The sequence below is a fragment of the Magnusiomyces paraingens genome (assembly GCF_902498895.1).
Source record: "Magnusiomyces paraingens strain CBS 517.90 genome assembly, contig: contig3, whole genome shotgun sequence".
Lineage (NCBI taxonomy): Eukaryota > Fungi > Ascomycota > Dipodascomycetes > Dipodascales > Dipodascaceae > Magnusiomyces > Magnusiomyces paraingens.
In genome coordinates, this window is record NW_022474069.1 from 39,318 (window position 1) to 65,290 (window position 25,973).

Genomic DNA, 25,973 nt, shown 5'->3' on the forward strand with positions numbered 1-25,973 from the left:
TAATAGTGTATTGGTGCTCCTATTTGTTGAAATTTTTATAAAAATATGGTTTAATTTTGAAGAAAAAAATATTTTTTAAACAAACTTATCATGACCTCCAACCGAAATAAAAAACAACAACACCAAAAAAATAAATAGGTCTAAAATTAAATTCACAAAACTTATTTAATTTTTTCAATAGTGAACTTTATATGGATAACAAATCAAAATTACGAGAAGTCACAGTCAAAAAATATACTGTTATTTATAAGATCTAATAAATAAAATTAAACTGTTAAGCTTAATAGGCTTAATTAAAAAAAGATTCATCACGTGAGATGTTAATTAAAAGACCTTTGTACTGTTAAATTCAAATACGCTAACCAATTTAATAAATAAACGGTTTGAAGTAAACATAATTTTTGTTTTTTTTTTAATAAAAATAATGCTAACCAGTTAACAAGTTAACAAGTTAACAACAATAAGAAAAAAATCAAGAATACTAAATTGCAAATAGATTACTATGGATAAAAATTTGGCGCTTGCTTTATTTATTTGTTTTTGGGAATTCTGTTAAAAAGTTTCTTTAAACAATGACATCTCGTCCATTACCACAACCGACAGCGAACTCCCCATTGAATCGATTTTCTTCATTTCAAAACAAAAACTCCTCACTAAAAGATTCTTTTTCAAATTCTTTAAACTCAATACCTACTTCATCAATGTCGATGTCTGTGTACGATAATATTACATCTCATCAGCATCTGTCAGGTCCTTTGGGGTCACGTCCAGCTACACCAAGTACTAAGAAGCTGACTAATTCCAGTTTTGATACCGGAAATGGGATTCAAAATGAATATTGTGAACCAAAATCTTCATTAAATTCTTTTCAAAAACATTCGACGTCTATAAATCCAGGACGACCCGAAATAGGTTCAATAGCTGGAGTAAATAATCATTTTGAATCAATAAGAAATAATTCTACTTATTTCTCTGAGCCAAATCAAAAAATTGAAGATCCACCAAATTTTCATGTTAAAATCGTATGTGTGGGTGATGGAGGATGTGGAAAAACTAGTTTACTTCTTACTTATACGATTGGAAAATTTCCAACAATATATGTTCCAACTGTTTTTGAAAACTATTTGGCTAATATTAAGACACCTAATGGACAAGTAGTAGAAGTTGCTCTTTGGGATACCGCAGGCCAAGAAGAGTATGACCGTCTTCGTGTGCTATCATACCCAGAAGTCAATATAATCCTTATATGCTTTAACATTGATTCTCCCAATTCACTAGAAAATGTTGTTGACAAGTGGTTACCTGAAATATCTCACTTTTGTCCAGGAATACCATTTCTTTTAGTTGCATTGAAAACAGATTTACGAGCTGAACTCAAAAATAAAAACATGCAGTTTATTACTCAAGAGCAAGGTAATTCAGTTTCTAAAACTATTGGTGCCAAGGAGTATCTTGAATGTTCAGCTAGAATGTCTCTTGGTGTATCCGAAATTTTTACAACAGCGATAAATATTGTGATGCATGATTATAATGAGAGTTCAGTTTTACTAAAAACATGTGGGAAAGAATTAGATAAAAACAAAAATATAAAAATAAATGATTTATTAAAGCAAAACTCAAAAAAAAGGAAAAAGCATAAATGTGTTATTCTTTAAACGTTGAAAATAGATTTAACATTCTTCTTGACTAAGATAATCAAATTTTGCAAGTTCTATGTAATTATTATAATTTTTGAGTCTTATCTACACTTGTCTAATCTTATTTAACGAATCCATTTAAACAATGTGTTAAAACACAGTGGCTAAAGCCTTGCCTCAACACACACAAGCGAAAATGGATAAACTCGTTAAAAAGAATTATCGTCTAACCTCGCAATTTTTGTATATTTCTTCACGTAATTGTTAATTTGCAAATACATTCAAATACATAAAACAAAATGAGAATTACAATGCTTCATGTATTTTTATATGGATTATCTTCCTCATTGTATGAGAGCTAGTCAAATTTGGGTTTCATCAAAAAAAAATATAACAAAAAGAGTGCGGCTTTTATTGCTGTAACATCTTTATTAGATGTAATAGGTTTTGACTCTCATTGAATGGCTGGGCTTGGGTAAAAACTTTGCTAAAAGGTGAAGAGGGTTTTTGGCACGGCTGGTGGCAAAAAGAAGATTTTTAGAGCACTGATAGAGTGTCCTTACTGCCCCATTTTTTTTATTAATTATACAACAAAGTCATCTTGATTATCTTAAATATAGTATTCCTATAACTTATCTATGTCTCTCAATAATGCTCTTTTTGCTGATCTTGAAAGTGATGATGATACTGAATATACCAGAGAAAATTCAACGGTGAATGATGTCACTGAAAATAAAGTGCCAATAAAAATAGTAAAAATTAGGTCATTGAGGGAAACAGCGCAAGATTCTCTTTCCGGTTCTGATTCAAAACAAATTACCGATGTTACATCTGTTTCTGGTCTAATGAATCGTCTTAATCTCATTTTAAATCTTATTGACAAAACTGCTTTAGGTGATTCTACAGAATATTCTTTGCTTGTAGAAGCAAACTCTTATTCTGTAGAAATTGACGATGCCATTTTAACTGTGCATCAATTCATTAAAAAAAGATACCAAAAACGATTTTCTGAACTAGACTCACTAGTCCAAACACCTGTAGAATATGCCAGGGCAGTTTTGGCTATTGGAAACAATGTTAAAACAGATTCAGTGACAAGCAGTGAGTCAGCAGATGTGAACCTTTCAAAGCTAAAACTAGTAGTTTCACCAGCAACCTTTATGATTATTTCTATGGCTTCTTATGAATCAAAAGGAGAATCTTTATCAAATGCAGAGTTAAAGGAAGTTTCATCAGCTTGTGAGCTTCTCTTGTCTCTAAAATCAGCTAAAGACCAAATCACACAATTTGTATCGTCAAGGCTTGCGCATTTTGCTCCCAATGTTACTGAAGTTATAGGATCGCATGCTACCGCTCAATTACTTGGTGCATCTGGTGGCTTAAAAAAGCTTGGGGCAACACCAAGCTCAAATATTCCCTCTTTGGGTTCTAAAGGTATAGTAGGTGTAGAAATTAGCCAAACTCCTACTCGAGATCGAGGGTTTTTGTATTATTCACCAATTGTACAGAACGTCCCGCCAGAATTTCGAACTCAAGCAATGCGAATTATTAGTGGAAAACTTGTTTTAGCTGCTCGTGTTGATTTTTCGAACTCCATTTCTAAAAAAAGACTTGGCAAAGATGCTGATGAATATGGTAAAAAGCTACATCGAGAAATTATGGAAAAATTAGAAAGACTATTAGAGCCACCGGAAAATAAATCACATAAAGCATTGCCGGTTCCATTAGACAAACCTTCTAAAAAACGAGCAGGAAGAAGAATTCGCAAATTCAAAGAACAACATAAAATGACTGAATTACAGCGTGTACAAAACCGTGTTACATTTGGTCTTGAAGAAACATACGACAATGATTTGGCAGATTTGGGTGGTTCTTTAGGAACGACTTCTGCAAAAAGTTTATCGATTGGAAACTCTGGACAAATTCGTATTTTGAATCTAGAAAAGTCGCAGGGGAAAATATCAAAAGGAATGGCAAACCGTTTACAGAGGCTTAATGGAAAAAGTCTGGGAATAAGCAAAAAAATCAGTAACGATAACTTCTCAAGTGGTATGGTTTCCTCTATTACTTTTTCACAATCTCAAGGAATTGAACTCGTTGATCCTTCTAAAAAAAGTAAAAATTCATCAACAATGTCTAATGGCAAGGAATGTAATAATTGGTTTCAGTCAGGTGCTTTTTCGTTACATAATAAAGATTTTTTTGATTTTGATGCAAAAAATAATCAAAATTAAAAACTTTTTATGGCGAAATTGAGTGAAAGTAAATTTATCATTTAGCTCTAACCAAACTTTGAGATGGTTTAAATATATGTATATGGTTATCATTAGAAACAGAAGCAAGAACCCAAGGTAATGCGGGATTCCATGATATATCGGAAACGGATTCAGTGTGACCTCCATGAACCCATAACAGTTCTGGTGAATGATTTAAGTTATTCTCATTATCAAATGGTGCACTTTTTTGAATTGCTGCAGTATCCCAGATGCACACACGTCTGTCTGACGAAGCACTGGCGAGAATACCTGGTTCATGATGACACCATTCTACAGAATTAACATTACCAGCATGGCCTTTCATTGTATGCAAAGTATGATTTAATGATCTTAAATCCCATAAATTAATGTTGGAATCAGTTCCTCCAGTAGCAACCAAATTTTCATTCGCATTATTAAAACTTATGCAGTTAATTCCAACTGTGCCGTAAGAGTTTTCATCCTTTTTTTTAATTTTTCTAGGGACTGATGCCAATTGCGGTGTATAATTCACTTCAGAAACTCTCAAGTCATGGATATGCATCATACCGTCATCAGAAACACTTCCTATAATTGAAGGACTAAATTTATGCCATTCAACATCATTAACTAAGTCACTGTGAGTTTCTATTAGGTTTAACGGCACATGTTTTTTGCTTCTACTATAATTCCGAATATTCCATACACCTACCATGGTGTCGTATGATCCTGATGCAAGATATCCATACTTATATGAATTCCAGCTTATGGAACTGACCTCATTAGTATGAGCATCTAAAACCATCTCTGGACGGGGGCTAGGCAAATTGGATTTTGAGATAGAATCCGAGCTTGATTCAGTTAAAATTTTTGAAGCCTGGGTAATATTTCGAGGGTCTAGTGGATGTTTTGTGCAGTCAAAAATATAGACCCGACCATTGGAAGAAGCTGTTGAAGTTATTGATGGGTTTTGAGGACAGTATCGTGCTCTGTTAACCTCACCGTTGTGATCCAAATATTGATGAATCTTAAACTGAGACTGAGAAGTTTGATATCCTCCAAATTCGTTTAACACTGTATCATATTGATTTAGTAAAGAGAGAGGTGCTTCTTCAGATACAGCATTCAAGTTCGGCAAATCTACAACACCAATACGAACATATTCGTAAGCATTTCCAGACGTTTGAGTTCCAAGAAGAATCTTGTATCGAGAAAGTAGTGATGAAATGCCCTTAGTCGTATTATTACTTGAATTGGATTTTACAGTTGTACTAACCATTTCCACTTCAGGAAACCATTCAACTGTGAGAGATGGCCAAGGAAGTCTAGTGGTTATGATCATATCATAGAGAAACGGTGCATTTTTTTTCCAGATTGCATATTCTGCACGAAGTCTAGGCTCTTCTATGTCATTATTATCAAAGTTGCTTTTAAAAGTTAAACTAGTTACTGAGTCTTTCTTTTTAGCATTTAAATTAATGAATTCAAAATTATCTGAGCTCTCGAGAGATTTGTCAATTATTTTATTGACATTTTGAGAATGTGACATTGTCTTTACTAGTAAATTAAAGTGAATATTATGCATCAATTTATTTACAATAAAACTAATATCAAAATGTCTTAATCTAGATTTAAATCAAAATCTATAAATGTAAATATATAAATTTGATTTGTGAAAATCAGAGAAACCAGAAACGCGACAACTTACGCTCAAGTTTCTTAAAAAGTAATAATAAAGAGATCCCGTGTTTTATTGAAAAAAAAAAGTTTTGTTATGTTTTAATTATGAGAAAATAGAATGTCATTCGGGACAAGATTCTTAAACTCAAATTTTTAAATAATTATTTTGTTGGATTTCTTTCAATATCATGTAGCATGAGAATAACTATCTTACCAAAAAAAAAACATAAACATATGTGATAACATTATGTAATTACATTAAAATGATAACATCATTTAAAATGTACAAAAGTTTTAAACAATAATTTAGCTTATTAAGATTATAAATAATTTCACAGTAACCCAAAATGTTATTTTGTAACGTTTTAATTTGTTTATAAATATTTATTCCAACCCTAACCCTATAGTAAATAGTAGTTTAATTATAAACTAATTAGTTTGTCATGAAGATAAACAGTTAACATTAAACATTAAAACTATTATCTTCTACTTTATCATAAAAGCTCTAAGAAAAGGCTTCAAAATACAATTTCTACATATTATTTTGGGATTAGGGATACAAAGAAGTATGCTTTAATATTATTGTGAACATTCAAAATAATAACAAGCTTTTCTGACAATTATTTAATATAGACTTTAGAAGCTCGTGTGTATTATACTTCATTCATCAAGTTTTCACTAAACAATTTTTTTTTTAAAGATATATTAAAAAAACTTATAATAACATATATCCTAATTTAAAAACTGGTAAATTCGAGTTAAGATGGAGTTTAACAGTCCAATAGACCTATTAACGGAATCAGAATTTTTAATGAGCACAAGGGGTGAACAATACCATTATGAAAAGCAGGTGGACAAAAAAGATAATAACAACTCTCCTTCAATAGCATCGTTAAGATCACATGACTCCTTCAATATTATTAAAAGGGAGCCACCTTTGTCATGGGGCGTAATCTTTTGGTCATGCGCTATAAATGTTTTTCTTCCTTTTGTAAATGGCTTAATGCTCGGGTTTGGTGAAATATTTGCACATGAATTAGGATTTAGATGGGGATGGTCAGCAGCAAGGGTATGTAATTTATTTGTTAACAATATTTTTATTTATCTAATATGTGTTTAGGTTTCTCCAGCTTCTCGAATGGAAATTCCAAATAAAAATGAGCATCTTCGTTTTTAAAGTGCATCTGTTGAATAAAATTAAGTATAATAATAAATAAAAGAATAGTTCACTGTTTAATAAAAATATATATGAAAATATATATGATCACACAAATAATCTTATTTTGACTCAAAACTTTAAATTTAAGGGATATGATTAGTTTATTTATATAGATTTCGACAAAAAGGGAAATATACACAATGTTTTTCTTTTAACAGTGATAAAAAATGATATCATGATATCATTTTACTAATTAGTTCCCTTTTAGGAAGGAGGTAGTTAAATTTATTTCTTTATTACGTAATATTCACAATGTGAGGAAAATTCAAAATTCTCCCTGTATTTCATGTTGAAAAGAGTACAATAGCTTGTACTTTTTTGACAAGCACCACATAAAACTATAATTTCTACCCAAAATGTGAGAAGAATCTTGGATTTGTTAGGATTTACGTGGGCTCTAAATGGAAGTCTGTGTTAGAGAAAACAGCAGTAAAAGGGCACAGCCAATTTAATAACAATAATATGGATGAGGAAAGAAAACAAATAAAAATTTCACTTTATTTTTAGTGTCCTTTTCCAAACCCTAACCTGTTATTTCTGTATCCCAACAGGATTTTCCACTCAAACACACATGAGAGACTCACAACATCAGAACAAAATGAGGGAAAAAGACCGAAAAACACTGAAAAAAATCAAAAAAAATCAAAAAAAATTATGAGAAATTATTGGAAATTATAAAAAATTGGTAAAAATAACAGAAGATCGTAAACACCATATTTTTTTGATTGCAAGTTTTATTTTAGAAAATTTGGATTCGAAAATAGAAAGTGCGACTCCGAACAAAGGTCGGCCGATTGCCCAAAAGTATCTCGTTAATTACTAGAATCACCATCTGTTTCAGCGTGTTCCTTTGATTTCAATGTGATGAATATTTTATCAAATATTTCATCTTAATTTGGTTCAGATAATAAGGAGTTGCTTGTTGAAAGAGAAAATGCAGAGATTGGTATGCGTTGGGTTTCCTTAATGTTAGTAAATCTGGATCCTAATATTTCAAGAGAGTCGAAAAAAAATTGAGGTGGAGTGGCGAAAGGCTGAATTAGTAAAAAAAAAATTGGTAACGGGGAAAATCAAAAAAATCCTTATATAAAAAAGAGGAAGTGTAAAGAACGTTCCTTACACACACTTCTCCACAAACATTGACCAAATGAACATCAATCCAAGATCATTTACGACGCTTTATGCTGTCATACCAGACACTATTTTTGGTTTTTTGGAACATCTTAAAAATTACTGTTGGATAAAATTTGCAATTTAAAGCCCCTCGATACAACCTTACTCCTAAGCAAGTTTTTGGACACATTTGTTCCAAGACACGTCCTAATCACATATTTTTCAAACACGTAAAAAGATTTAAATTGAAAATTTGCTAAGGCCCTCAATTTACGATGCTTTAATAGTTACGGAAACCAAAAACGATAATCTTGACCCCCTTTATAAAATGGCTTGTATTTTGCTTTAACTTTTTTAATATGTAAAGATTGACCACATTCATTAGCTTGTAAACGAGATAGCCCTCAATTTCCATTTGCAATATCAAATTATTGATGGTATAAAAAACATTACCTCCCTTAATCTTTTGAAACAATAGTCAAAAACGAGTTTGCAAATGACTGAGAAGTAATGTTGAATGTAACTAAGAGTAATCATTTTTTGTGCATCCAGCAAAATGTTGCTCGCTATCAACTTGGTCAGATGTTAAAAGGCCAAGTTTTTGATTTGACTTTCAATTTTTAAGTCTACCTAGAAAAGAATTAAAGATTTTCAAATAGACATTGAACCCGCTGATGAAGGTTATGTTATCAAAAGTGAAAGTGTAGTGGTCTATGTTAAAGATTTTGTAAGGACAACAAAATTAAGTTTTTAGAGTATATGAAGTTAAGGTACCAAAAAGATACTATGAAATATGACTGTTTTGTTTTTGCATGTACAAATACTCTTTTTATTCACTATTTTTTTTATCTTATAGGTGTGTAGTTTTCTTGGTGCCAGTTCAAGAATAAAAGGTAAGATATGATTGGAAATCGTCTTTTAAAAAACAGGTTCATTCGAACCAGCTTTCTTTCCAAATATGACCATCTCCTATCACTCACTATTCTGAATTCAAAAAGTGTCTTTTCAAATGTAAACGACAAATATAACATCACCACGTTTGTTATTTAATTTAAAAACGAAATGCCATTAAAGTTTGAAGTTCTTAGTTTCTTCTATCGCGCACATCTCCCACGAAGTTTTTCCTGTCAAAGGCTACACCCAAAAAAAATAGCGATTACAATGTCTATCTTTATGACAATAATATTGCATTCTTTTTGGCCAACGAGCAGCAATATTTGAATAAACCTGTCAATGTTTAGAGTAAGGAGGAGATTTTCAATAATCATAATACACATATTTTCCAACAACGACCTTGAGAATCACCTGAAATCAAAATTCTTATAGGTATATAAAAATTATAATATTTTGTTTTTTGAAAAGTTCTAAAAAAACTTTTTGTATTTAAATAGTACATATTTTGGTTCATTTAATTTTTGAAAATGTCGATTGAAAATTTCCATTTATAAGACCATTATTATGGTCTTTTTCTCGACTTGAGGTCTTGAGAATGATTTTTGATTATGTAATAAAAGAAGTAGCAGAAATAAGTTTGGGTGGGAGGTCCACAGTTTTTCCTGCATACCTCTCTCTATCCTACCTTTGCTCAACAAATTTTTATTGTCACCATATTAAATATTTATTTAATATAATTTATAATGAAAGTTCCAACATTATTTCAAATAGCTTTGAAACAATGTATTCATTTTCATGAAAGTAGGCATCGATATATATATATATTTAATTAACTTCAATATTTTAACTTAAAAGCTAGTGATTAATGACTTTGGTGACTTACCGTTTTCTTTTATTTGTGAAATAATCAGCGTGATGTCCCCAGATCAGTTACTTGAAATCGAAAGTAACTCCCCACATCTTCGTTTACAAACTGATAGCATTTGGAAGACTCATGTCAATAATGAATTTTCAAGAAACGATATTGAACAGTATCTTAAACAAAAGGGCGATATTAGGACTGACATTAAAACAACAAAAAATATAAAGCAAGCTTTGTTTGGTGGATTACGAGGAACTTCTATTTTGAACGATGACAAAAGTACACTCAACATTATAATTTCTTTAAAAGACGATGAAGCCATGAAATACAGGGAATTATTTTTTGAATTAAGGAAATATACCAATTGGCGCACTCAAAATGCTACTGAAAAACTACGGCAAGCCAAAGTCAAAGTAGAACAAGAAAGACAGGGTAATGCCATTATACAACTATCGCGAGACCCTAATTCATTCAAATCGATAAATAAAAGACTTAACCAAAATTCACCCATTGGAATGCGACTTCTTAAAAATTCCATGAAGAGCACTGTGTCTAAAATCCAAATGCAACGACGTGATTTACTGAAACAAAAGATATCTCATTTCAAAATGGAGAAAAATAGTATCTCTCCTTATTCCGCAAAAACATTACACACAAGTATTCAAAATAATTTAGAAACAAAACCATTTTTTGAATCCAAAACTAGTGTAGATCCACCAGAAAATACTTCTACTAAAGAATCTACTACCGAAGAACATAAAAGTGCACATCTATGGACTCATTCAAAAACTCAGTTTTTAAAAAATAAAAATTTACTTAATCGAATATCTAAACGACCTGTCAACATTTTTTTAGCTAAACGAAAAAATTTAAATAAAAAGACTTGAAATATAAATTGTGTCACGGAAAACCCTGATTTATATTAACAGAAATTTGGATCCAAATTCAAATTACCAACAATCGTATACATATATGCTTAATAACAAGAATTTAGATTACTATTAGATCAGCTAATCGTGCCGAAAGCAACAACGCTCGTTATAGGAGCATCTTCCTTTTTTCAACCAATTTTGGCAAGGTTTAGATCGCCAGTTAGATGGACGGTCGACTGATTTCAGTTCATTTTCTCCATGAGCAAATTGACACTTTTCACCATAAGGGCAGTCACCTGATTTGACAAAAGTAGAACATAGCTCAGTTTTATATAATTCGGTATTAACTGCAGCCTTGTTTTTTTTAGAAATATTATCAGATATCAAATAAGAATCTGTCAATTCATTTAACGACCTGTTATTATAATGTCTTATTCCCGACTTGTTATTCTGAGAAACCAAAAAAAAATTGGAAGAAACAAAAGAATTTTGTAAAGTTACAGAGCTAGATTCATATGTTGAAGAGGAAAGATCAGCATTGATTTGGGCATTATGAGAATCTTGAAAAAATTCATCTGGCGAGTAAAGGGCTGTTGCTGGAGGTACTCTAGTTAAATTTTGTGAGTCGTCCATATAGTCTTTATTTTTGTCATTAAAAAAAGAAGGTGAAGATATTGGTATAGGAAAGCTTTCAAACAGAAAAGTATTCTGTTGCAATTGATTAGTTTCAGATGTATTAGTTTTGAATGAAGAAAACGATGAGAAATCCTGTAACTTTGGACTCCAAGGGGTATAATTAATATCACTTGATAATGATGATGATAAGGAGGAGATTGATTTTAAAGACAATGGAGAAGATGGTGGAGAAATATCTAACGATGAAGGTAAAATAAATGGGCTATTAGTAGATGTAGATGCCGAATAGTCATTATAATGGTAATTACCCCATATATCTGCCAGCGGCTTGCACTGATGTAAAGTTGTTAGTATAATTTGAGGAGAAGTCATTGGTTTTTCTTTTAGCCGGAAAATTAATTAATTAAATATTAAACAAAATAGATAGATAAAAATAAATGAATAAATAAATAAATGAGGATTAAACAATTAAACAAATAAACAATTTTGATGATTAAACTTGTCTTTGGGAAGCAATATGAACATAATATTTAATATAAATCGTTGGAAAGCAACAAGTTTATATAAAAAAAAGGGAAGGGATTTCTAACTTTTTAAGGAGATTTCTTAAAAAAGCGACCGGCATGTCTTAGATGTAAGTTAAGCTTATTTTATACTTTGGTTTGAAAAATTCATGGTGGTGCAAACAACCACAAACTTCGTTCTACGTTACGTTGTATATAAGTGGTTGCTTAAATTATAAATAATTAAACGAATAGATATATAAATAAATAAATAACTAAGTAAATATTTTTTTCATTATTGAAATAAATAATAAATATTGAAGACGACGTTGATGCGATACATATATAGATTTCTAGTTGGAATGTTCCAAGTTTCAAAAATTTTAAAAATTGACAACAATATCCTAAATCGGCCAAGAAAAAAAGTTTAATATTTTGGTAAATACAAGGGGGTGTTTATATACCACTGTTAAAAAAAAAACCTTAGGAAAAATCCAAATTTCCCATAATATTTAATGTTGCATAAAAAAAAAATGGATTTGAGCCGCACTTGACATTTTAAGTTCCTATTTGGGGTAAAGACTTAAATTAAAGGAATATGATTGGCTTATTAACAAAAATTTTGACAAAAAGGGAAATATTTCTATCACGTTGCTTTAATTTAACAGCGATATAAATGCAGATGAGAGCATGCCGTTCAAGAAAATGTACAAATTCTAAAATGGCATTAATTTTCTTAAAGGAGTATGGAAGCACCCCTGTGTTTAATGTGATTTAGGTAGAGAAAGCCAGACATTTATTGACTCCGTTGACGTCTCTGTCAACAGAGATTCTACACGAGTCACAATAGTAGACACGCTCACAAAGAGGTAGCTTAGAGTTAACTATCTCGCAGCTGGAGTATGTCTTACTAGTGTGCTCTTCATTAATCCTTGGGAGTCTCGTGTCCGGTCAGTTGATACTTGAAGGAAAAACGCTCGTAAAACGAGTATTGCAAACTCGCCGTCAAATTTTTGTTCATCCCCCTATTTATACTAATACCAAACAACTTTTGATTTTCGAATGGCGGCTTTATGATTTCTTTTAACTTTACACTATCGCTTGAGGATTGTTTCTAAGATACTTGATTGTTTCTTTTTATTCAAGAATTATAGAATATAGAAACATCATCATCAGCATTATCCTTCTTGTTCTTACTATATACCTTTTTGTTTTCACAATATACTTTTAATTTAACTTCAACTTTGCATTTCCAACAACCCGAAAATAAGGTCTGATGTCAGCTTACGAGGAACAGGGGATCAAGGACTAAACCTTCCCAAATTATCTCCACTTGTCTTCATCAACGCTGTAATTGTACTTCTTAATCCCTCTAAGCATAGATAAAACCTAAACGTTCTTGTAAGCCAATTAAATAATTTAAAAGAGTCGACATGACAATGATTCTTGTAATTGTTCCAATACTTTTCTTTCTATTCCTTCATTGATTGTTTCTTTAGATTTCCAATCGTCTGATTCTGTTGCTGATTTAGTGTAAGAGGTTAAATGCTCTTGCGTCTTCTCTTTTCGTCATTTCCCATAAAATTTCTATCTTCTTTCGTCAACATATAAAGCGTTGTTAGCTTTATAATTAATGATTTTATAAATTCTTAGAAATCTGTATTTCAATATTCTTTTGTAAAAAAAGTCGTGAGACTTTGCAATAGTTTAAAATCTTTTCCATACTTCCACCAAACTGTTACTGCAAAATAAAAATCCCGCCTCGTAATTTTAATATCAAAAATTGACATTTGGTCAGATCCTCTTTCAAAGTTTAAGCCTTCATTTTCGTTTTCAATTTTCAATTTTTTTTTTCTTCGATATGAACGAGACCAAATGTTATCTTTTATTATTAGGCATCCAATTGTACTTGAGCCATAGCTTAAGGGGTAAGTATTCCATGAACTATCAGAATTGTTTTGGAAATCAAAAGATTCCGAGATTATTTTATTAATAATACTGGAGATACTGTGTGGTGATAAATAAATATTGCTCTTGGAATCTTGTTTAACCGTGAAAGAAATTTCAGAAAGAGGAGGATTGAATGCTTTTAAAGAACGAGAATGGCATTGAGAAAGTCTGATTGGGGGTCTAAAATTGTGAAAACTCCAACCCAATATCCATCTCCTGGTAGTGGCTTTAATTTTTCTATTTTTGATATTAAATTCAGTGACAATTTCATACAATAAATAGTTGTCAATATTTCTTTTACGCAAATATTCAACTAATTTTATGAGAACCGATTTATGTCCTACTAAAGATGTATACCATAAACATCTAGTATTATTTTTATAATTTGTTGAAGATGCTTCTCTTATTTCACTTTCCGAGATCATTTGTAATATAAATGAATATTCTCCACCTGTGGTATATATTTCGTTTTTCTGTGCTTTGAAAGATTTTGAAGAGCCATAAGGACACCTTTGTTTTAGTGAAATTGAAGTTTGCATATCGTCGTTTCCTTCATAAAATGGTGGATTGCACATACAGGCAGTAAAATGTGGTACTTCAAAAAACGGCGGTCTTGATAAATTTTTTTGAGAATTAACATCAGAAATCACATGTTGTAAAGTATTAACTAGCTTGATGCGATTTGCAAGTAAAGGATTTAAGTTAATTTGTTTATCTGCCAATTTAAGAGACTCCTTACTAATATCTGTACCAACGCATGTCCATGATGGCTCTAAACTACATATCAACAAAGGATAAATACAGGATGAGCCTACACCAATATCTAAAATAACAACATTTTCTAGTGTACTGATATTCTTATTATAACAAGACGAATTATTTGAAGATAAATGAGTATTTGAAATACCAAATTCTGTTTTCAATGTCGAAAAATAAAAGCTGCGAGTAATTTTCACAACATCTTGTATCCATTGTACGTAAAGTGTTCGATTTGGAATTGTAGGACAAAGAAACGATGAATCCAAATCTAAATTGATTCTGAAAAATTTATGGGCAAGTGCTTTGCTCAATGCACAGTTAGCTTCGGGTCCCATTTCAAAATCGTAAATGACATCATCATTATCCAAAGTTTTCAGAAACTTTTTCATAAATTTGTATTCCGATGATAATAATAAAAAATCAGGGTTTATTAATAAATCGTTGTTTGTTAACATATTAAAAGCTGTTTCTTCTCTTTGCATTAAAAACAGATAATTTAAAAATCAACTAAAAAGTATATAGTCGTTGATCCGATATTTTAATTATAATTAAAAAAAACTAATTAAAAAGTATATCATATGATATGAGTAATTAAAAAGTATATCATATGATATACTTTTTAATTACTGTCTGGATATGTTATTGTAATTTATTTTGTAGTACAGAAGAAATAGGATAGAAATTGGCAGATTATGTAATTTCAAAAGAAAATAATATTCTAATAAATACCTAAATTTACTTTCTCTTTTTTTGAAATTCAAAAATATATATATAAGTATTACAATTTTTTAATTTAACTTAAAATGGGCATTCGGTTTTCAGTTACAACTGATTCGTTGGGTGACTCCTTTCAGAATTTTGATGGAATAGGTTTAAAAAGACCGGCTGACTTACCTTTCCCGACTTCACAGTCTCGCAAAAAACTTGTTCAGCTACTTTTAGCTAATCATCACAATTACAATGTATTATGTTCTGAAGATCGATCTAGCCAAAACATTTTATCTCATGTATTGGTTTCTTTATATTACTTAGGAGCAAGTCCTGATCAACTTTATTCATCATACGAAATGCTTGTTGAAAATTTAATTGAATGGGAAGAAGATTCTCCACAAGAAGTGACTTTGGAAGATTGGCACGATTTTATTGGAAAAAAAGAATACTCTAGAGGTTTTTTTGATTTCTATAAAGAAAAAATTCAGGACGATGATTCAGGAAATGATTGGAAAAAAACTGCTCATTATTTTTTAACAGAAGTTTTTGATAAAGGAAAAGGGAGTGAAGAAATATGTTTACTATCAGGAATTTTTGGAGGATCCATTAATGCACTTATTCATTTAGGGGTATGTCAATACAAATTACTGCTTACGTATAGTTATTCTAATAAGTTCTAGTATGCCGCTGAAATCGATAGTTGGGAACTAGCTTCGGAGGGTAAGCTAAAATTGTGATACACATATTTGTGACCAGTCTAACCATGGAGATAGCTTTAACTCTTGCATCAACTGAATACTGTACCTATGGAATTGATAAAATTTTACATAAACAAACTTTTCTTGATATGACTGTTGCAGAGGTTTTTTATAATCCATTAGAATTGCTGACTCATGTTCAGAAAGACAACCGATTTAATTCCATAGTATCAATACCCACTATAGATATTGGTATCCAAACTACGGTTGATACATATCAGGATATCATTATTGATTATACCAAATCTTTAAACATTACCGCGGATAATATAGATACTGTTTTGCAAGAATTATTACATATGACAGTACTTGTTTCATTCAAAAGTTATATTGACTATGATACTAAAAAAAACCATGCAAATCACATTTCATTGCTAGTTCAACTTTTGCCTGCCTTACATGCAATAATAGAAATTGGTACATTAGTGACAAATATTCACAACCACACTAAAAATCGTAACAAAATTCAAAGATTTATTGAAAAAAATCAGGTTGTTGTCTCCGAAAGTTGTTTCTTAACACTTGTAAAAAACTACTGGGTTTTTTTTATCGCAGTGTATATTACTGTTGGGCGACCTTCAATAGGCAATTTACCCATAGAAGTAACACTTAGTGAAATGAAAGATAAACAAACGGGGTTTCCTAACGAAGACGAAATCTGGGGGGAAATTATTGCATTGTTGCTAGAAGCAAAGCATCCTGAAAAAGATGAGAAGAAATATGATGGTACTGTTTTTATAATGGTTCGCTCCCTTTTATTTGCTAGTCGTTATTTATGCGGATTCAAATTATCTTACTTTTATGCCAAATTAGCCTGGATTATGGCTACTGGTAAGACGGAAAATATTCCTTAAGCTATCTTTCAATAATAGAAATGTTAGGAATTTAGTTGAAAAATTAATTTTTAATTGTAATTAGTTGTCTTATATATTTGAATTATCTGATTTTGGTTTTTTATTCCACTCATTTCGTACATGTGCGATAATATTTTCATATGACCAACCATTTACACAATTCGCTTCCATGTATTTAAGTATGTATTCCCGTTCAAAGTTTTCGTGAATGTATGGGGCAATATATAAGAAACACCACACAGTCATACAACCTATTGATGTGTTTGGAGCAGTTGAAGTAATAATACCTGTTAATCGTCGTGCATATTTAGTGCAGTCTTCTGATGATATGGCCATTCGGAAAGGATCAAATGGGGATGCAATTACCCCAGTTTCTTGAAAAGATGAATTAGAAGAAGATTCATTTTTTTCAGGAGAAATACCTTGTTGAACTAAATTACAGCTATATTTAATGCTTCCAGACTTCATTGAATTTAATGATAAAATCCCAGAAATAATATATGCATTGGTAACGGCATAGAAAGGATCAGAAAAATAAATAAAAGGGAATGGTGACTTTACGCCATGTAAAGACGATTTTGTAAATAAATTACTGATTTTAGGTATAGAAAAATTATCATTCGGTATGTCTTGAGACAAAATCAATTTTGAAGAAGTGCTTTCTAATGTATTTGCTTGTATATTACCACATGTTGTAGGAATATTGCGTTCGGATCTATCATCTACCACTTTAGAAGTACTTCTATTTGGTTTTTCTAAAAGTATGTCATTAGTGTCGATTTTTTGACCATCGGTACTTTTTTCTTTGGTAACAAAAGGCGAAAATTCAAACATTGGCCTCATAATTGATGGGATGTCATTTTGAAGTTGAATGAGATCATCCATGAGTTTTTGCCTAGCAAAAGTATATACCCTTGTTGAAAATATTTGAGACGAAAGAGTTGGATCATAGCCCAAACCTCTTAACGACATTATGCGATATAAAATATAAAGAATTTTACTGTACCAATAATGAGGTGCATAATTATTGGCTGTTTCTTTAAAACTATTGTCATTGCTTTTTAAACCTACAGCAGGCCCCCATTCATTAGGGTTCCAAAGAGGTAAAGAACGTAAAAGAAAAGCTGATTGTAGATCACAATGAATCATAACCCAAAAACAAGCTTGAACAATTATTGAATGAAATTCTATTTCCCTAGTACTAGTATCAATAGAAAAAGGAAATTCTTCTAAAAGCGTTTTTACACCAGAGATATGGCTCTTTAAATCATGGTTTGACTCTTTTGTTACCTCGTAGACAGTTATTAATGTAGCAGTGAGGATACACGTTTCTATATCTTTATCTTCCTTTTGAAGTTCAGAACAGAGAAGGTTATTTGCTTGGCTATAATACTTTTCTGAGTTGAAAAGGTTTTGGTTAGGGTATATGCGATTATATGCCTCTGCTCCAATAGCAGAAGCTGCTTTTAAAAGCATCGGACAAGAGAGAGCCAATGAAGGAACAATACACTGAAAAATAGGAATTGGTGTCATGAAATCGATATAAACCGCATGGTATTTAATATAGTATTTAACTGCAAGGTGAGTTAATGAATCTGATATAATATTTTCAGAGCGAGGGATAAAAAACATATCATTTTTATGCGAATATCGAGATTTCATTGGAAATGAATTAAATATTCCTTTTGTGGGTGTTGGAATATTATGAAAAGGTACCAATGGGAATTGGTATTTATTATAAAAAGATGTCGAAATTGAGTGTGAGAATGTACTTGGTGATTCTGTAATACCATGTGGATAAATCACAGAACTGATGACATTAGATGTAGAATTTTCACCGGCAAATTTTGATTGAACTGTTGAGATATTTTTACATGAAGAAACAGAGCTATGAAGGTCAGAAGAAATGAAACTAAATGTAAGTCAGTAAATTTAACAGTAATAGATCTGATACAACATACGATAATTTATTATGGGAATTAGAATCATTAGGCAAAGTAACAAAAGCGTATGAACTATTTAATTCGATATTTTCGCTTTCTGGTGTTATCGAGTACATTTTATCTCCCTGATAAACATTGCGTTTTTTTGAGCTGTCTTTTGATATAAAAAGCGCTGTTGTTTCTATTTTATTTGTTGAAATTTGATCTCGAGTAAGAGTAGTTAAATCTCTAGTGCTAATTTCTGTCTTTAATTCAGGATAACTACTAAGGCCTCCTTTATATTCTGCTGCAATTGCTCTTGATTCATCACAAATTGCAAAATGCTGATGAGGAAAAGGGACCAAAGTTTTTGGTGAAGTGACTTTTGTTTCCATAAAATTAAGTTTAATTCCTCGACGGCAATTTCGGTGAGATTTTAAGCAATTATTGCACATTGGTGTCCCTTCGTCACATTTTAGATGACGTTCACGGCATGTAAGGCACCCAGTTCTCACTCGACGTTTTTTTGGAACTGGCGGATCAGATTTGCTTGAATTTTTAGTTTTATTAGAACTCAAAATTGGTATTTTAATGAGGGAATTGGTATTATTTTCATTGCAACTTAATGATGGTAAGGAGGAAGAAGATGTTGATGATGGGTTTATCGGTGGGTTGGATGGTTCGGTCATTATAAGTACTTCGATTTTTTGTCAATTATTAAAATTGCATCTCTAAACTCTAATTAGGAATGAAAACTACACTTAATATTGAAACAACTAGAAGTTTTCAATTTAATGATAATTTATATATTGATTTGAAAAAAACAATGCTAGCGCAATAGACACGAAATTAGTCCCTGTATTTATGTAATATCAAAGACAGTTTCTTTTATATAAAAAAAAAAGGTAACGCAAATTGCTGCTAAGTAGCTGGCAAGTTAACAGATGAACTACTTCAACCACTAAATTGGTTATTACCAATGTTTTATAAAAAATAAAAGAATAAAACAAAAAATGAGAAAATAAGAAAATGAGAAAATAAGAAAATGAGAAAATGAGAAAATGAGAAAATAAAATAAAATAAAATAAAATAAAACAAAAAACGAATTGATATGTTTAAACTGCCTCAAGTAGCTGATTGCCTTAATAAAACTACATGCTGCTCGGTTAAATTTACTTCTTTCGGGTTTATAATTATGCGAAGCGCTTAACATGCCCATTACATTTTAGAACACATTACATTTGGTAATTTATTTATTACAAATTATTAGACAAGTAACATCATAAAATGAAACAAAATTTGATTATTCGAGATATTATATAAATGATAATGCATACTTAAGGTCTCGCGTTTAGCCTATATTGAATTCATTTGCCTGGCTTCTGAAATTATTTAAACTGCGTGCTTTAGATAAAAGTCGCTTTTTCCCGGCAGCCTCAGAATCTTGACCTGTGAAACTATTATATTCATCATGGTGTTTCCCTTGACTAAAGTTAGGCTTATTGTATTTAACTTTCTTTTTGTCACTTTTATTGACAGAATCTTTGACGGTTGATAATTTTCCGGGAGTTTCACGCAAACCAAAACTTTTAGCTAAGTGACCTAAATGGAGTCCTTTTAAATTAAAAATGCCTCTCTGGCTAGCCAAATGGGTTGCATATGCTCTAATATGGCTCGTAAATGCTCTTTTTGCTTTAGTCAACTCTAAATTATCTGCCAATATCCATCTTTCCACATTCAGGTGCCAAGTTGTTGCTTCAACTTCCCAATTTAATGTAGAATTATTCGTGTAACTTTCTTCTTCAGCAAAGGCTTTCCGTAATATTATGTCATATTTTTCATTTTGAATTCCTGAAGGATGATAAGGCTTAATTTCATTTAAATAAGCTTCCTCACTACCAGGAAGTAGAAATATAACAGATGTTCCTTCATGACCTGCTCGAGCAGTGCGGCCAACACGATGAATATGGTCTTCAGTTGCAAAAGGTGGATCATATTCTATAACGTCTGTGATGCGCGGCAGGTCCAAACCTCTAGAGGCAACGTCTGTACAAAATAAAATAAAAACTTTGCTATCATTATTTTTGTTGGCTTGAGATTTTCCAGCTTTTCCAAAAAACGAAGCTAAAGTAGAGGTACGAGTTGCCTGGTTTAAAGATCCATGTAATTTATGGATGACAGTGTTTTTACCGAGCCAAGGACTAGTCAAAACCGTGGATGATACTAAGCTTCTAGTGACTTCGTTTGGTTTGTCAGATTGATTAAATTCTTTTTTAGGGTCTACTCCATTTCTTGTAAAAACCGAAAAATGAAAATCAACTGAGTCTGAGCAAGAAAAAAAAACGATGACTCTGGATATCTTTTCTTCTTGTTTGATCACGGATTTCAAAATTCGTTTGCGCACAGTATTTCTTAATGTAGCTGCTAATGTAACTAGACGAAGTTTCGCGGGAACAATTATGCATCTTTGAATGAGTTGAGCTGGTGCAGTATAACTAGAAGAGTTATCTACTATCTCATTTATTTCATTTGCAGGGATCATTTCATGAGAATCTGTTGGTAGACTATTAACAGTAACCCATTCAGCATTTGTTAACGATGTTTCCCCAAGCTCCTTGACTTTTCCCTTTACTGTTGCAGAACACAAAATATTTACACGTTTTTTTGGTAGTAGAGGAAAGATGGTTTTAGAATTGGAAATATCAAACTGTTCATCCAAAGCTTTTAAAATTTTATCAATTGTTTCTTCAAATCCAAGCTCCATCAGCCGATCACATTCATCTAAAACAAGCCATCTCACAAAAGACAGATCAAGTGATTCAGTGGAATCAATGTGATCAGCAAGTCGTCCTGGTGTAGCAACTAAAATATTGACACCTTTTCGAATTCGTGCCTTTTCTGATTTTTTTTTTTCACCACCAGAAACTATCCCAGGAACAATCCAATAACAACCCTTGTGAAGCATTTCCAAAACATTGTAAATCTGGGCAGCAAGTTCTCTTGTTGGAGCAAGAATGATTCCAAAAATTCCAGATGATCTGCTAAGTTTACCATTGTAATTATTATCACTAATGCTCTGTCTTAGAAGTCTTTGGAAGATAGGTAGAGAGTATGCTAAAGTTTTACCAGAACCTGTTTGAGCTTGTACAAATAAATCATTATCAATACCATTCAACATACGTGGAATAACTGCTCTTTGAATTTTAGTGGGTATGGACAAACCCATCTTTTTTTGTAAAATATTGGTCAATGAGGTTTCTATGCCTAGACCTTCAAATGTTAAATCAGATCCTTTCAAAGGCGCATTAGATGGTTCATTTTTGATAACTTGTAGATTATCAGCAATATCATTATCAAAATCTTTTTCTATCTGGTGCAAATCATTTTTGTTAAATAATGAAGATACAAATGAGTTTCCATCTTCTCCTTCTCTTTTTTCTTTATAAACCTTTTTTATCATTTTTTTTTGAACTTCACCAGACAATTCAGATTCCAATTTCTTTTTTTTTCTGAACTGGGCCGCTAAACTAGTATCTCCTTTTTTGGTAAACTCAAGAGGCCTTTTACTCTTAACAATACCAATATTCTGTTTAAGCGCTGTAGAACTAATAGCGTGTTTTTTCCCAAGTGGAAGTTCGTTTGGATCATTGGTGTTTCTATTTCTAACAGTATCTATACCAAGCTCTTTATCCCTTTGATCACGAATTGCCTTACGTATTAGCTGGCGCTCATACTTAGAACCACCTTCGATAAGATATTGCTTTTTTAAAGACGTTCTAGACACAGGCTTAGGTGTCAAAGATTTATCAAATGACAAGTTAAGAATAAGTCCATCTTCATTAGCCATTTCAATAATAAAACTTTTTTGGAAGTTGCATGTCAATGAAAAAGTAAATCTTTTAAAATCTTTTGAGATTTAAAATTTATATTATTGATAAAAAATTTTAAAATAATTATGTAAGTGTCGCGGGGCGCCTCTGGTCCCGTGATCTAAATGGTTAGGGTTATGTGGGTCAGGTGGTAAGGTGGTAACATAACTAAGAACTGAGAAGTATCACCTCCTCCATCAGCACTACACTAAAAAGACTACTAAAGAGGAAACTGAGTCCATCTTAAGATCAAGGGGCTCATGGAATGAGCTCAGCTGTTGGAACCAGGAAATTATTCATATATGTAGATAATTGCCTTTAATCAACAACTTTTAATTTTAAATGAATTATAACTTAAAGTACTACTGACTCAACGACAGTAAGCTAATTCTAACTTATTAACTAATTCTAATCGATTAATTAATATATGCGTGCATAAATTATAATTATCAAAATAATACTAGATTTTTATGGTATACATCTTTAGTAGGACATAAATCGGTTCTCATAAAATTAGTTGAATATTTGCGTAAAAGAAATATTGACAACTATTTATTGTATGAAATTGTCACTGAATTTAATATCAAAAATAGAAAAATTAAAGCCACTACCAGGAGATGGATATTGGGTTGGAGTTTTCACAATTTTAGACCCCCAATCAGACTTTCTCAATGCCATTCTCGTTCTTTAAAAGCATTCAATCCTCCTCTTTCTGAAATTTCTTTCACGGTTAAACAAGATTCCAAGAGCAATATTTATTTATCACCACACAGTATCTCCAGTATTATTAATAAAATAATCTCGGAATCTTTTGATTTCCAAAACAATTCTGATAGTTCATGGAATACTTACCCCTTAAGCTATGGCTCAAGTACAATTGGATGCCTAATAATAAAAGATAACATTTGGTCTCGTTCATATCGAAGAAAAAAAAAATTGAAAATTGAAAACGAAAATGAAGGCTTAAACTTTGAAAGAGGATCTGACCAAATGTCAATTTTTGATATTAAAATTACGAGGCGGGATTTTTATTTTGCAGTAACAGTTTGGTGGAAGTATGGAAAAGATTTTAAACTATTGCAAAGTCTCACGACTTTTTTACAAAAGAATATTGAAATACAGATTTCTAAGAATTTATAAAATCATTAATTATAAAGCTAACAACGCTTTATATGTTGACGAAAGAAGATAGAAATTTTATGGGAAATGACGAAAAGAGAAGACGCAAGAGCATTTAACCTCTTACACTAAATCAGCAACAGAATCAGACGATTGGAAATCTAAAGAAACAATCAATGAAGGAATAGAAAGAAAAGTATTGGAACAATTACAAGAATCATTGTCATGTCGACTCTTTTAAATTATTTAATTGGCTTACAAGAACGTTTAGGTTTTATCTATGCTTAGAGGGATTAAGAAGTACAATTACAGCGTTGATGAAGACAAGTGGAGATAATTTGGGAAGGTTTAGTCCTTGATCCCCTGTTCCTCGTAAGCTGACATCAGACCTTATTTTCGGGTTGTTGGAAATGCAAAGTTGAAGTTAAATTAAAAGTATATTGTGAAAACAAAAAGGTATATAGTAAGAACAAGAAGGATAATGCTGATGATGATGTTTCTATATTCTATAATTCTTGAATAAAAAGAAACAATCAAGTATCTTAGAAACAATCCTCAAGCGATAGTGTAAAGTTAAAAGAAATCATAAAGCCGCCATTCGAAAATCAAAAGTTGTTTGGTATTAGTATAAATAGGGGGATGAACAAAAATTTGACGGCGAGTTTGCAATACTCGTTTTACGAGCGTTTTTCCTTCAAGTATCAACTGACCGGACACGAGACTCCCAAGGATTAATGAAGAGCACACTAGTAAGACATACTCCAGCTGCGAGATAGTTAACTCTAAGCTACCTCTTTGTGAGCGTGTCTACTATTGTGACTCGTGTAGAATCTCTGTTGACAGAGACGTCAACGGAGTCAATAAATGTCTGGCTTTCTCTACCTAAATCACATTAAACACAGGGGTGCTTCCATACTCCTTTAAGAAAATTAATGCCATTTTAGAATTTGTACATTTTCTTGAACGGCTACATGCCTGAGCCGCATCATTTTGTAACCTTGTATGTCTATTAAATTTTTATTCAAAAATTTTTTTGAAAAAAATTTATGTCAGCATCCATCAGTTTAAAATACCTTTGGCTTAATCACGATTGAAAAATAACCCTGCTTTTTATATTTCTTTTAATATTTATTTAAATTTCGCAAATATACATAAGAATAAAATGGAAAGTGATGACGATAATTTATTTGTCTCTGGTTCAAAAGACGTAAAGATTAAAACTGAACCAGGAGCTGAACTTACATGGAAAAAACAAAAAGGAGAAAATATTTCTAATACTAATACCAATGAACTAAGGGATTTTAGAAAAATCGAAAAAGCTCATAGCGGTAACATGAGCTTATACAAGCAACCATGCTCTCCAAAAATTTCCAACAGTATTACAAAATCTACTAGTGAGACCTTAAATACACTTTATGAAGGCGACAGCGTGATTGCACTTGAAGCAACGCCAGAGCTTGTACTAAGTGATGAAAATGATGATGAAGTAGTACAAGAATATCCAGTTTACTATTCCACAGAATTTTTGAATAAACTTTATTTACTTCAATATCCTACGCGTTCTGCTGCTCGTCCATTAGTTGATGCTTTAGGTACAGGAATTCTTGACTCTCGAATAAAACCAAATTCTAATGCAGTTGAGGTTGATATACCTGTTGATGGAACCCAGTTTTATGATAAAGAAAAAGGTGACAATTGGGGTGGATTGGATAAGCAAACATTTGGCGGAATTGCAAAACCTGTTAATGGATATATGATTGGTGTTTTTAAAAATAATGAACTTCATCTTAACCCTGTTCACGCGACTGCTCAACTTAGACCACAGTTTCAATATATTTCACAGCCTCCAAAGCCTATTGGTGAGATAAGTGGTATTTCGATTATAGACCAAGAGAAGAATCACGAGAAAGAGAAAGAGAAAATTAAAGGTCCGAAAGCTGTTCAACTTACTGCCAAAATTGTAGGAGATAACGCTCCTAGTTTTAGCGGTGCCTTGACTGCCAGAAAAAAGATGGAGGATGAGTCTTTTGTAGGGATGGACTGGTATGATAGAGATTCAAGAGAATTAATTTCTGTTTCCGATAAGCTTGTCGCTAGTACTAAGGCATCTCTAATATCATTAACGACACAAGAGGAATATATTCAAAAGATAAGTTCACCCCATTCAAATGAAATTAAAACTTCTCAAGAAAGTTTATCAAAAAGCAATGCATCAGTTCCTTTAGGGCCTAATAAATCCAGAACTACATTGAAAATTGCAAAATCTACAGCCAAACCCAAACAATTATTGAAGAATTCATCATCTAATATAAAACCTTCAAAAAAAGGCAAAGAAAAAGAAAAATAATAATATTAAGTTCTTTACTAAAAATGGTAATAAA

General features: G+C 31.6%; 5 protein-coding genes across 5 annotated transcripts; 3 read left to right on the forward strand and 2 right to left on the reverse strand.

Annotated features, from left to right (window-relative positions):
* Positions 1 to 701: 701 nt before the first annotated feature.
* SAPINGB_P003328 (uncharacterized protein) lies at positions 702 to 3,871 on the forward strand (the record flags this gene model as incomplete). The annotated part of the gene is made up of 2 exons (XM_031998046.1): positions 702 to 1,541; positions 2,258 to 3,871. 2 exons carry the CDS (start codon positions 702 to 704, stop codon positions 3,869 to 3,871), a joined length of 2,454 nt encoding a protein of 817 aa, XP_031853937.1.
* Positions 3,872 to 3,908: 37 nt separating this feature from the next.
* SAPINGB_P003329 (uncharacterized protein) lies at positions 3,909 to 5,420 on the reverse strand (the record flags this gene model as incomplete). Its single annotated transcript, XM_031998047.1, has 1 exon — positions 3,909 to 5,420. One exon carries the CDS (start codon positions 5,418 to 5,420, stop codon positions 3,909 to 3,911), a length of 1,512 nt encoding a protein of 503 aa, XP_031853938.1.
* Positions 5,421 to 15,162: 9,742 nt separating this feature from the next.
* On the forward strand, positions 15,163 to 16,682 carry SAPINGB_P003330 (uncharacterized protein; the record flags this gene model as incomplete). Its single annotated transcript, XM_031998048.1, has 3 exons — positions 15,163 to 15,699; positions 15,751 to 15,790; positions 15,844 to 16,682. 3 exons carry the CDS (start codon positions 15,163 to 15,165, stop codon positions 16,680 to 16,682), a joined length of 1,416 nt encoding a protein of 471 aa, XP_031853939.1.
* A 3,273-nt stretch (positions 16,683 to 19,955) lies between these two features.
* On the reverse strand, positions 19,956 to 22,451 carry SAPINGB_P003331 (uncharacterized protein; the record flags this gene model as incomplete). The annotated part of the gene is made up of 1 exon (XM_031998049.1): positions 19,956 to 22,451. The coding sequence occupies one exon, from the start codon at positions 22,449 to 22,451 to the stop codon at positions 19,956 to 19,958; it is 2,496 nt and encodes an 831-aa protein (XP_031853940.1).
* A 2,303-nt stretch (positions 22,452 to 24,754) lies between these two features.
* Positions 24,755 to 25,939, forward strand: SAPINGB_P003332 (uncharacterized protein; the record flags this gene model as incomplete). The annotated part of the gene is made up of 1 exon (XM_031998050.1): positions 24,755 to 25,939. The coding sequence occupies one exon, from the start codon at positions 24,755 to 24,757 to the stop codon at positions 25,937 to 25,939; it is 1,185 nt and encodes a 394-aa protein (XP_031853941.1).
* Positions 25,940 to 25,973: the final 34 nt, after the last annotated feature.